This window comes from Protobothrops mucrosquamatus, unplaced genomic scaffold (genome assembly GCF_001527695.2).
Source record: "Protobothrops mucrosquamatus isolate PMUCROS unplaced genomic scaffold, P.Mucros_1.0 scaffold6350, whole genome shotgun sequence".
Lineage (NCBI taxonomy): Eukaryota > Metazoa > Chordata > Lepidosauria > Squamata > Viperidae > Protobothrops > Protobothrops mucrosquamatus.
The window spans coordinates 6,332-19,785 of NW_015392177.1; the positions used below are offsets into that span (position 1 = coordinate 6,332).

A 13,454-nucleotide genomic window follows, 5' to 3' on the forward strand; every position below is an offset into this window, starting at 1 on the left:
TTGTTTATATAATCATTTTCAGGGTCTACCATACTGGTGGGAGGGGGGCTACTTGCCTGCTTGCTGGGGATGTATTTGCTCTGATTACTCGAGTCGCCCTCCCTATGTTGAGAAAGGAATGTGGCCTGAAGACATCTGCCTTATCTCCAGACAGTGGAGCCTGGGACCGTTGGGAACCGAAACAGAGAGAGATCTTGAGATGGACGCTAAATTGCAGGTTCTCAAAACATCATAGCACCTATGGATTGGCTGGAATTCAAATGGACTGTTGGACACTGGGGGGGAGGAGCCATGAACGGGGATTTTGATGTAACCTTCCGCCCGTGAAATCTTCAGACCTTGCTTTCTTCTAGTGCTATCATTAACTCTCAATAAAAGTTCCTTTTGAAACAATGCCTATTTCAAGAATTCAGCTTTCTTGGGAGACCTAGTGGAAGCAGACCCTTACAGCAAGAAACATTTGATCCCTGCCATATATATGAGCATCAGAGGAAGAATTAAAAAGAAGGTATATTTATTTATCACATTATCAGGTGTGCTGTAACACAAAATGATGCAAAGTTAGAAACTTTTGAGTTTAATTGGAATCCCCTTCCAAAGTTTAATCACTTTCAAATTTGATGGAGTTTATCTGTGTAGAGATAGTGCCACCACAATAACTTCCCCTTTTCTTCTTTGTCTTCTCATGTCGGAAGGATTTACCTTTTGTAAATCTCAGAACATCATTTGCTTTTTCACCCCAGTCACCCATAGCTCCTTTCTGGGAAAGATGAGAAAATTGATGATCATTAGTCACAAAACATTGAGCATAAATGGTTTTTATCACTTTGCATTTGTCCAGAGTCTGTCCAGAGTCTATGAGTATAGACTGTCCAGTATAGACTGTCACTGTCCAGAGTCTATGAGTATACTTCACAAAAACAAACAAACAAACAAATGGCAAATACTGCAATTTTGTTATAGGTTGTCCAGGTAATATCTATTTTGTAGAGATTATTACATGAGGAATGCTTATCCCTACCTTGGCATCGAAGGAATTGTTTGCTACTCGCATGTCTATTTCTATTTCTTCTGTTCTTATTCTGCGAAAAGGACTGGATTGCTGCAGAAGAAAAAAAGATACAGATAGTCCTCATGACGTCATCATTCAAGTTGCTAAACAAAAGGGATTTATGACCAGTCCTCAAAGTTCTTGCCACTTCAGCATCCCTGCTGGCTTCCTCCAAGCAAAGGCAAAGTCAATAGGAAGCCAGCAAAGAAAGTTCAAAGCCATTGGGCTAAGTGCCTGCCCAACTTTTCTTCACACACATGCATTGTGGCTCTCCTTGCCCACTTCACTTGCATGCAACCCAGACTCTTTTTCCCCGGCTTCCTTGCAATTACATACATGCATGCACACAACATCTACATGAAAGCTGGGACATGACCGCTGAAGTAAAGACAAGGATAGAGAAAGCTCGAACAGCATTCTTCAGAATGAAAAAGATCTTCTGCAGTCACGACATAAGCCTGAGACTGAAAATCAGGCTTGTCAGATGCTATATTTTTTCTATCCTGCTCTATGGAGTAGAGAATTGGTCCCTGACAGAAGGCCATCTGAAGAGACTGGAAGCCTTTGAAATGTGGATTTACTGGCGGCTGCTACGTATAAGCTGGGTTGACAAGATCAGAAATGAGGTGATAAGCCGCCTGGGAAAGCCCAGGGAAATCATCAAAACAATTAAAAAATGAAAATTAGAATATTTCGGACATGTGATGCGCCACCCACAAAAATACGGCATAGTCCATTTAATCCTCCAGGGAAAGACTGAAGACAAACGAGGTCCAGGCACAAGAAGAACATCGTGGCTTCAAAATCTAAGGGATTGGTTTGGACAAAACTCAGCAGCACTTTTTCGTGCGGCTGCTGATAAAAACAGGGTCACCAACATGATCGCCAACGATATGGCACAAGAAGAAGATGCACACAACCCACATCCTATTTCCATGGCGCACACATGCACATATCCCATGTGCCCGCTTTACTTGGCTTCCCTGCAATCTCTCCCACACATACTCATGTACCCTGCATCCTCTTTCCACAGTCTCCCTGCAATTGCACTCATTCCACACCTTCTTTCCTGGGCCTCTCAGCACTTGGATACAAGAATGCGTGCAACCCAGTGGCTTTTTTTCTTGGCCTCCTTGTAATCACATGCACTCTATGCTCAGCATCAAGTATCTCCTCCCCCAAACTCACATGTGGCCTGTGTTGAGCCTCCCCCCCCCCCCATTATTAATTACCTGGGTTCCCTCCGCTTAATGACTCATGCATCTTGGATTGTGATAACTGGGACTGCAAGACATCACTAAATGATATTGTCACATGATGTCATGCTTCAAAGCCTCATCACTTAGCAATAGCAATCCCGTCCCAACTGAAATTGTAACTTGAGGATTACTCACCTATGATATATCTGATTTCTAGACAAATCCTTCAAAATGGCAATGTAGGAGTTTCTCTAGTTGAGAAATTGTTTTGAAGAGTCTCCAAACATTACAACTAATATAAAATCACCCATGACCATTTCATAATATCTCACCTCCTTTCAAAAAACCATGTGAAACACAATTCAGGTTTTGCAGTTATGAAGGAAAGAGTTACCTGTAGTAAGATGGGCGGCCAAATAAGTTAAATAAAGTAAAATAAATAAAATCATAAAGTTCTTTTTCTCAATCCTTACCTGCTTTGATTTTGGGAATGTATGAGGATCTCTGGGTTTCATCTTCTTGATGTCCAGTGTCTCCAACTCTTGTTCATTTTTCCTTTTCCGCTTTTTTTTGGATAAGCCTGCTACATTTTACAGGAATAGTAAGCTTGTACAAGATCATCTCATCCTAAATAAGTAGCAGTCTAATCAATAAACAGGTTAAGTGGGGCAGGAAAGAAAGAGTTTCATTCGTGCTATAAATTCAGGTATGATATGGTTATTTAAAATATCTCTAATCAGTAGGAACCGATTCACCCAATGTCTGGACGCATACAATATGCTAAGCAAAATAATTCAGTGTGGTTTATAACTTGATGCTGTCTAAGCCAAAGCATGATTAAGCTATGGTTAAAATGATGCTATAAAAAGTCTTCCTTGACAGACAGGGATGATGTTCACCGATCATATTAAATCAAGCCCAAAGATAACACAGCAAGATCCAAATGAGTCCAATCCTTCAACTGCTTACCCCTAACAAGCAGAATCTTGCCATACTAAATAAAGTTATAACCTTCTAACCTACTAGATCTATTTTGAGAGATTCTAGGTGTGGTTACCTTGACCCTCTTCCCTTCTACCCATCCAGCTTCGGACTTCCATGCCTCTCTCTGGGAAAGCTCTATGTTGACAAAACTCTTATCCATTGATTCTCAAAGGTGCACATTCCATCACATTTTTCCCCCCTTTATTTTATGGTATTCGATTTGGTGTTATTTCCAAACTAGCTCCATTCTATTTAATACCTCCCGCATGAAAAATGACTAACCTTCTTTTGTGGCCTCTTCATCAGAATTACCGTTGTTTGCCGTATTCGGCACTTCAGATGTTGAAGTCTTTGATGCAGATGTTTTGCCCACCAAGTTGGCTGAGGGTTTTAGCGCTTTTTTTGCTGCTTTGCAATTATTTTGTTCTTTCTTTCTTTCTCTTTGTTCAGATATTTTAAATTGTTCATCGGTGGAACTCTCGGAAGAGGTTCTGCTCTCAGCTGGGGCTTGCTTGCTGATGACCAAATTGCCAGCCCCTGAGAGTTTGCTAGCTGCTTTCTTGGTTGGCTGAGTCTCTTCTTCACTGCTGGAGCTGCTTGACTCAGAACTCTTTGGTTTAGAGACAGGGGTGCTGGATTTGGGCGCTGTTTTGACAGCCTTTGTGCCTTTTCTTTTATGAACAGTCTTATCTTTGACGATACTTTCTACTTTCTTTGCCGGCACTGCGGGAGGTTTTTTCACTTTCTTTATGCCTGTCTTAACTGCGCATTTCTCAGGAACACTGTCAGAACTATCAGAATCTAGGAAGAAAAAACAGCAAGAGACAAACTAATCTGATTGCGCTGCATCTTATCCTCAGTATTTATTTTTTTTATTAAAAGTTTTATAAAGATTACAGTATAAACCCCCATACTCACCCCAAAACCCCACCCTCCCCCTCCCCCACTTCCCAGAGCTGAACACAGGGTTACAAATATAATAATCAAAATCTATCTAACATTAACCAACTATTAAAATAACCAAGTCCATAATACACTTTAACTCCCCTTTAACACAAATTTAAACAAATTAAACACAATAATAAACATATTCATAACCTAAATATTAAACAATACCATACTAATATTAAAAATAATAATAATATCATAAAATTAATTATCCTCAGTATTTTTAAAGTTTAGATATTTTTTGTGTGGAGGAAAGTGCAGGTTCAGAACAATAAACTGATATTGTCAAAAGTACAATCTCAGTATTTTGAACATAGAGAAAATCAAGCACAGCACCTGATTATTTTTTTCAGGGGAGGGAGTCTAGAAAAGATGATGGTTACAAGAATAGAAGCATCTTTGACTAAGCTCTAAAAATCTGGAGTATGAAAACCCACATAAATCCCATGGATGATCTGATCTAAAAAGCCAATTCCTTCCTACCTTTCAGAAGCAAAGCAGGTGTTTTATTTCTGGGCTTCAGGACAGTAGAGAAATTGTTGAGAGCAATTAAGTACCATGTTTCCCCGAAAGTAAGAACCGGTCTTTTACACTTTTTTTTACAGTGCTTTTCAACCCAACGTAAGTGTACCACCTGCCAGGTGCCGATGTACCACCAATGGTTCGCATACCACCGGTTGAAAAGCGCTGTTCTAAATCGATGTGTTTGTTGATGGACCTATTGGTAGAAAGCTTGAAGGACAGACCTCGGCCTAAATCTACAACCCGAACTACGAATATTCTCTACAATTCCTAAACCGCACGGGCAAAAACCACTTAAACTTGCTCACCACTGGGAGACTTTCGCCATCAGACAATTGTCGACCCACGAACAACTTACTACACTTCCTCCACAAATGCCTCTGCAAGAAATTGCTGCCAAAAAGAGTGCACTATAGACCACTCATTAACCACCCACAAGCATGGAACCTGGATGCAAAATGCTCAAATTCATGATCACTGCCATACACTACTGCCTAATAAAATACCAACGAACCAAATCCAAGTGCCTCACCACAATTGGACAAGATCTCGCAGACAAGTTAGAACATGCCATCAATAGAATATCCAACAAAACCAGGGGTAGGCAACCTTGGCTCTTTTATGACTCGTGGACTTCAACTCCCAGAATTCCTGAGCCAGCATGGCTCAGCTTGGAAACCTCTCCCTTTCCCCTCAGCATGGCTGGCTCAGGAATTCTGGGAGTTGAAGTCCACGAGTCATAAAAGAGCCAAGGTGGCCTACCCCTGAACAAAACCAACCCTCCAGACCCCAAACTGCGACAACCTGCAAAAGAAACGTGCCAAGATCACCCCATAGCACAAGACGACAACTCTGACACATGGATCAAGAACCTATGCAACAGACTGCTATCAAAAGAGGAAAAAGCCGTACTCACACACGGCCTCAATTTCAATCACAAAAACGTGGACCTGGTCGACTTCCTAGCTAACCATAGAATCCATACTAAAAACCAACAACTTCGATCACGAGACGCAGGAAGACATCAGACAGAGGAACAGACACAACAGGACCCTCCACCAACAGGAAAGGCAAGCACTAAAAACCTGAAAAAGGACGAAAGCATTGTCATCCTGCCAGCGGACAAAGACAGACTCACCGTCATAATAGACAAAACTTGACTACATCAACAAAATCGAGGACCTACTGCATGACACCAGCACCTATCAAACCATCAAAACCAACCTCGCGAAACAATTGGAAAACAAAATATAGAGCACCCTGATGAAGATGGAAAAAACAAAGCAAATAACTTCCACAAAAATAAATACCTACAACTACAGGACTCTACGATACCAAAGTTCTACAGACCCCCCAAAGTGCACCAAAACGGAATCCCCCTCTGTCCCATCATAGCACACTCCCTGAAGCACTGACCTACAAATTAGTGAAACCACTACAAAGAAGACTTCGCCACCTCGATTGATAGCTCAACGCTTTCCCGTGGATATGAACAATTCCTTCAACTAATCAAAAACATCAAAATAAATGCTGAAGAAATGATAGCCTCCTTCAAGGTCACTGCTCTATTCGCCTCCATCAACATCAACCTGGCCAAATAAACATCCACAACCTGCTCACAGAAGACAAAAACGCCCCCAGAAAACACTCCCTGTCTACAGCTGTGCCTGACAACACAGTTCAGGTTTAATGGCAAGATCTACAAGCAGATACAAGGCACACCCATGGGACCACCCATATTCGGCCAGATAGCAGAGGCAGTCTTGCAGAAATTCAAATGCGCTGTCCCGCCAACCATCCAACCTACACTTTGGGTCCGCTACATGGATGACACACTCATCATCCTCAAACAATCCAAAACTAGGAGACACATGTTGCCTGCTCAACAACATGTTCAATGGCATCAGCTTTATATGCTAGGAAGAAAAGAACGAACAGCTTTATATGCTAGGAAGAAAAGAACGAACATCTCTGCTTCCTCAACATGGACATAAAGAGACATACTGTAAGAAAGGTGAAATGACAAGCTGTGTACACCAGAAATCCACAGACATGAACCAAATTCTAAACCACCCCACAGCACATAAAACAAGCTGTGTCCAGACCCTCTTCAAGAGAGCCAGAACACACTGCAGCACCAAATCCCTAAAAAGCAGAGGAGAAATACCTCTTCAGTGTTTTTCTTCACAACGGCTACCCCAGGAATTTCATACTGCGATGTAGAACATCCAAACCCCAGAAAGCCACATAGAAAAGCGCAGCACGGGAAACAGGTCCTGTCATATACATCAAAGGCACATCAGAAGTGGCTGCCAGGCTACCGCAACTCCTAGGAATAACAATAGCCCACAAACCCACATTTACACTCAGACAGGAACTTACCGAGATCAAAATCAGAACACGGAAGGAAGACAGCACCAACATAGCCTACAGAATCAGTTGCAACAATTGCAACCAGTTCTATGTTGGGCAGACAGGATGACAGTTAAAATCCAGAATCCATGAACACCAGCTGGGTGTTAAACGGCATGACACAAAGTCCCTGATCGCCAGTCACACAGACAACAAACAATACCTGTTTGACTGGGACAAAGCCGAAGTTATTGACCACGCCAAAACCCCTCAGGCACATGAGTTTTTCAAAGCCTGGCATTCTACCAACGGGTCCATCAACAAACCTATTGACTTAGAACCAGTATATGAACCAATAACTAAGCAGACCATCCGAACCACCAACTGACAACAGGATCAATCACCCCCATCAGTAGAATTTCACACCTCACAGCAACCAGTCAGAAGTCATGAGGCCAGAACCAATCTTGTGATTCTGTCTTGTGACTCAGTCAGTCTTATGACTCAGCCAGTCACAAGACCAACTGACCACCCAGGACTTCCCCCCTAACCCCACTGAAGATGTTACATAATTTGATAATGAAACATCTGGGAACAAACAGCAAGCTCGGAGGACAAACCTCTACCTAAGTACCTTGTTTTAACAATTCATAATTCTTTATTGCTTACTTATGATGTTGTTCTGTCCCAGACCTACGTACGTCCTTGTTACTTCACAAAGACAACCCCTCTTTTAACAGTAGATTGGAAAATAAACCCTTTTTATTTGAGTTACAGACCTGATAACTGTCCCAGAAAACATAAAGCAACAGAACACTTTTCCAATGGAGACCTTGTCCAAAAGCACCACGGAGCACGAGTCAAACAGGAAATAACTCACAAGCAAAATAAACAGACCATGATCTCTCGACTCTGAAGTTCTTTGCAAACAGTTGCCTCCAGCAACCAGCCCTGCCCACACATTCCCTTTTTGCTACGCAGCCCCCAAGGTGTGGCTTCTCATTGCTTTCTCCTCTTCCCCTGGAGTTGCCCCATTGCCTCCCTCTGTCCTACTCGTGTGACTTGCCTACGTTTACGAGCGTCTCTGAGGTCTTCCAGCTGTGCTTCCTCCGAGTCCAACTCAGCTTCCCAGCACAGCTGGCTCTCAGCTCCATCACGAATGGAAGGACCAGCCTCCTCATCAGTCTGTAAAACCTACAGCTCATCAGATCAGAGCCTCCCTCCGACTCTGATGGCTCTCCAGGCCCCTCCTCCTCCGATTCCCCATACTCAACTACTCGAATCACAGGCTGGCACGGAATCACAACAGATGTATTTTAAATTTAAATTTTGGTACTGTAAGCATGCCATGTAAGAGAAATATTAATGATAGATTTTTTGTATTTCTGTCTATAAGTAACTGAAGATTGAACAAAATACCTGCTCTTCAATGAAACAATACAAGATAATAAAACAGAAAACAACTGATTTACCACGTTATCCACGGTACCTGAGGAATCAGAGGAGCTGCTTGCTTTCTTGGATGGAACCGATTTAGCAGGACCGTTTGCTGAAATGGCTTTGGCAGAGCATTTGACCAAAACTTTCTTTTCTTCTTCTTCTTCAGAGCTAGAATCTAAATAAAACACACACAGCTTTCATTTATACTGGCGCATTTAATTTTTCCTCAAAAATGTTGGAAGATTATATAGTACTGACAGCATTTCGTATTTGGTTGCTTATAACAGGGCTTTTCAACCAGTGGTGCGGGTACCACCTGTGGTACATTGGCACCTGGCAAGTGGTACGCGACCATCCTAGAAAAGTGGTAGCGGGGGAGGTGAATGAGCTGAACTGGTGGCAGCACCACACAAGCCTGAGTGAGAGATGGCTGGAGCTGCAGGGCTGTCAGGGCTCAGTGGAAGCACCAGGATCAGTGCTAGGCTCCAGCTGGAGCTCGGCGCTGATCCTGGTGCTTCTGCTGAGCCCAGAAGAAGCACCGATCACCTGGAATGTTGCAGCATCTCCAGGGTCTTGTGATTTACATTCAGATGCTTGGCAACTGATTCATATTTATGACGGTCACAGTGTCCCAGGGTCATGTGAAGTGACCATCACCTGCTGCAACCACCCAGCAGACGGGGGGAATAAAAACCAAACACCCCTCACCCCACCCGCGCTGCCAATCCTCAAAAGAAATGCTCACAATGAAAACCTCGGACAGGAGGAAGAGCGCCGCTGGGCGGGCAGGCAGGTGTCTTGCTCGGCTGTGCTTTGGGGGGCACTTTTTTCAGTCCCACTGTAACTTCGAACAGTCACTAAGCGAACTGTTGTAAGTCGAGGACTATCTGTACTTCATCACTTTTTTCCTTTTTATTTTTTTTGGTCATCAAGTTTTTGACACCTTGCTAGGTGACTGGTGGTACTCGGATGTTGCCATATCCTAAAAGTGGCACAATGGGTTGAAAAGGTTGAAAAGCCCTGGTGTAAGCATGCCATGTAAGAGAAATATTAACGACAGATTTTTTTGTGTTGTATTTCTGTCTATAAGTAACTGAAGATTGAACAAAATACCTGCTCTTCAATGAAATAATACAAGATAGTAGAACAGAAAACAACTGATTTACCACGTTATCCACGGTACCTGAGGAATCAGAGGAGCTGCTCGCCTTCTTGGATGGAACCGATTTAGCAGGACCATTTGCTGAAATGGCTTTGGCAGAGCATTTGACCAAAACTTTCTTTTCTTCTTCTTCTTCAGAGCTAGAATCTAAATAAAACACACACAGCTTTCATTTATACTGGAGCATTTAATTTTTCCTCAGAAATGTTGGAAGATTATATAGTACTGACAGCATTTTGTATTTGGTTGCTTATAACTATCAACACTATATAACTCCCTAAAAAGAGAGATCATATGTTACATGATAGGGTACTCACCTGAATCGCTCTCTGAAGAATTATGTCCTTTTTGGATATAAGTAGGAAGAGATTTGGGAGCAGATGCTTTTTTAATCGTAGCCCCTTCAGCTAGAGAAAAATATATATAAAGGTTTCATTATATTCCCTGTGACAATTCCAAGATAATAGTTTATAAATATGCTGTCAAGCTGGGATCATGTAGGAACATCTACATCTATTACTGCAATTTAAAACTATAGTTGTCGTCAGTAGAAATAACTGCAAATAGTTTTTATAGATTGAATAAAAATTATCTGTACTGTTTATACTACGTTTACTATAACATTTAAGGTCTATATGTGTCGTTAATGCAAAGTATCTTTTTATGACCATTAACAATGTACCAATCCAGATGTGAAAGTTGATAAAATATATGAAAATATATACTAATTAAATTATAAAAAAACATTATCCATCCAGAAAGATGACCCTGATGAGAATTTGTCTCTCTTGCATGAGATGGTAAGAGAAGAAGATTGGATTCACAAAGAGTGTTAAGCCTATTTTAACTATGATCTGTTGAATAAAACCATGGTGGCTCAGTTCAAACAAAAATAGAGAATGTTATTGCAGGTGAATTTTTCCCAATGGCTGAGGGCTGCAGGATGCATAAATAACTGTAAGTAATAAATAGATTTTTATTTTGAGAGATGCATTAAATATTAAAAGCTTGTTTTAATAACCTACCATACTTTGACAAAATATATTGTCATGTTGTGGCAAAAACGACTTGGGGGAAATTCAGATACACAAAAAAGAGAAACACAGGGATACAATAGTGCAGTGGTGGCGAACCTATGGTACGGGTGCCAGAGGCGGCACTCGGAGCCCTCTCTGTGGACACACACACTGTCTCCCCAGCCCCACCTCCTCCCACGGCCCCCTCACCAGCAGCCCTCCCCCGGAGGAGAGTCGCCCCTGGACACGGCCCACACGAAGCAGCGCAGCCAAGGACATGGTAGCCGGGCAGCGGGGACAAGACTCTGCCCTTGCGCCCCGTCGCGCGCAGATGATGCTGCGGGGCCTGGGCAGAGGGCGTGGCTACCATGGCGCTGCTGGGCTGCCTGGGTGATCTGTGGCGGGCAGTGGAGGTGGTGGGTGGCCTAGTGGGCAAGGCAGAGCGGGGACGGGGATAGTGGGGTGGTTTTGGGGCACTCGGTCTCTAAAAGGTTCACCATCACTGGAATAATGCACCCTTTCCTATATTTGAAATTCCTTCTATAAATAAAGGAAATGTTTCTTCATTAAAAAGAACTTATTTACCACAGGACTATATTTCTCTCCCATACATTAAACTCTTGTCAAAAACCAAGCACTTTTAAAAGAAAAATATATCTGAAAGGATCTCTTTAAATATGCACATCTAATCAGCGTTGTATACAAGTCATTTATGAAACTTACTTGACGGTTTCTTTGCTTGCTCTTTTTTCTTACTATTTTCTCCCTTCTTCTTAGAGGTCTTTTTAGTGGGGTGTGCTTTGCCTTTCGTTGCTTCTATGGCTAAAGGGGGTGGCACAGCAGAGTACTCTCCTGCGATGGCAGACAGCAGGGAGGGAGGGAGGGAGGGAGGGAGAGGACAGCCACACACACAAACATATATAGGATAAACCAGGTTAGGTCTCGTAGATCTCGTATGTGATATAATTACATAGATTTCATCAAATGTTCAAATTAGTTGCCACTTTCTTCTAAACACTTTCTTATCCATTTGATGAATGACCTCTGTACATTCTTGAACCCATTTTCTAACATTTTCTCTGGAAAAAAACAATTTGGGATTAGCCTGTCAACTGCTACATCCTATACGTGTGTGCATTTGTATGTATTACGCCCACGTGCACACACACATGCGGAATGTAGCAATATAAAATATAAAAAGTGTATCTACCGAGGAAATTGTTCACATTCATCTATATTTATCAATGTATTATTTCAGAAAATGAAAAACAATTTAGAAAAAAAAGTTGATTTTTTTTTTTATTTATAACAAACTAGCTGTACCCGGCCATGCGTTGCTGTGGCTCAGTCTGGTTAAATGGAAAAGAAAGAAAAGAGAAAGCGCACGTTTGTAATATGTTTAATTTCACAATGCCTAGCGTATGTTGCTTTTACGTCCAACAGATGACGCTGTTTTTCAAAAAAGCATGTTTTTACCTGTCACAGGTGTGATATCTATATAATAGTAGGTATATAAAAACACGCGCGTATTCGAATGCAACTTTGTGTCAAAATTTCAAAGCAATCGGTGAAGAACTTTCGGAGATTTAAGATTTTGAACAAATGAACATTTACGTTTTTATTTATACAGATGTTATTAATTTTCCAATTTAACATCCACGTAGAAAGCAACGTGGTGACCGGGTAATCAATAGTTCAGTGACAGCATTTTTAGTACATGACTCAGGTTACATTGTCAAAAATTCCTTCTCTATTTCCTGCTAACATTTGATATAACATAGTGAAACTAGTAAGTTTCTAACCATAGCAAGCTCAATTAAAACATTTGTCAATCTATTTTTTGTTTGCACATATCCATATCCTGTTTTTAAATTTTACCTAATTCTTAATTTCTAATTACAATATTCCAATTTTAACCTTTAACATCAACATCTTCAGTTGGATAGCGATCTAGGTGTGTCCACACCCGATTTAGCAAAAATGTCAGTTTTCCCAGGCTGCCATCGAATGTCACCCTGATTGGCGGGGGGGAGGTCCCAGGGGAACCTAATACGGTTGTGGCCACCCCACTCCGTAAGGGAAAGGCTAGGGCTGGGCAACAGAGACCGCCAGTTGGGGAGGCGGCTGGCCAGCAGCCCTTTGTTGTTGAGCTGGAGCTGTTGGCTTATTGCTCTCTACTACTACTTGTAGACTATTCTGCTGGCACGGAGGTCCTCCTCAGAGCAAGCAGAAGAGAATATTAAGGAAAAAAACAACATTAAGTACAGCAACAGGTAAGCTCCTAGCTTTTCATTCTTTTTATCCAGGTTTTCATAAAATCTGGTTTATATATTTAAAGGGGAACATGCAATGCCATAAATTAACATATACTCATGTAATTTACTTTTGCACGTATTTTTTATCTTTTGTCCAATCCCCAGCTTTCTAGCAGTACTGATCTAGATCTTCATCTAAATTAAGAAGCCAACTTCTTTTAATCACTCACCACGCTTGGGCTTTGGGGCTAGTTTTTCATGTTCTGAATCATCATCAGAAGAAGAAGACTCACTGCTGCTCTTCTTCTTCACAGGCTTGTTTTTGACTGGAAGTGGCTGAGCAGTGTTGTTTTTGCGCTGTGGAAGTTTCTTCAGCTTACCCTTACAAACAAAACAAAATGAAAACTGAAGATGCCCCAACATCAATCGAACAAATACCATTTTCAAGATGATCATCATTCCGTCAGACACTGCTTATATACAAATGCCCAAAACAGAGAAATGGAAAACTGTTAAGATATCATG

At 41.7% G+C, this 13,454-nt stretch overlaps 1 protein-coding gene across 1 annotated transcript; it reads right to left on the reverse strand.

Annotated features, from left to right (window-relative positions):
- Positions 1-575: 575 nt before the first annotated feature.
- On the reverse strand, positions 576-13,310 carry LOC107300194 (nucleolar and coiled-body phosphoprotein 1; the record flags this gene model as incomplete). Its single annotated transcript, XM_015829534.1, has 9 exons — positions 576-760; positions 1,022-1,102; positions 2,724-2,833; positions 3,517-4,035; positions 8,546-8,671; positions 9,680-9,805; positions 9,976-10,065; positions 11,398-11,526; positions 13,160-13,310. Coding segments are annotated over 9 exons (1,491 nt in total), but the record flags the coding sequence as incomplete, so codon positions are not given.
- Positions 13,311-13,454: the final 144 nt, after the last annotated feature.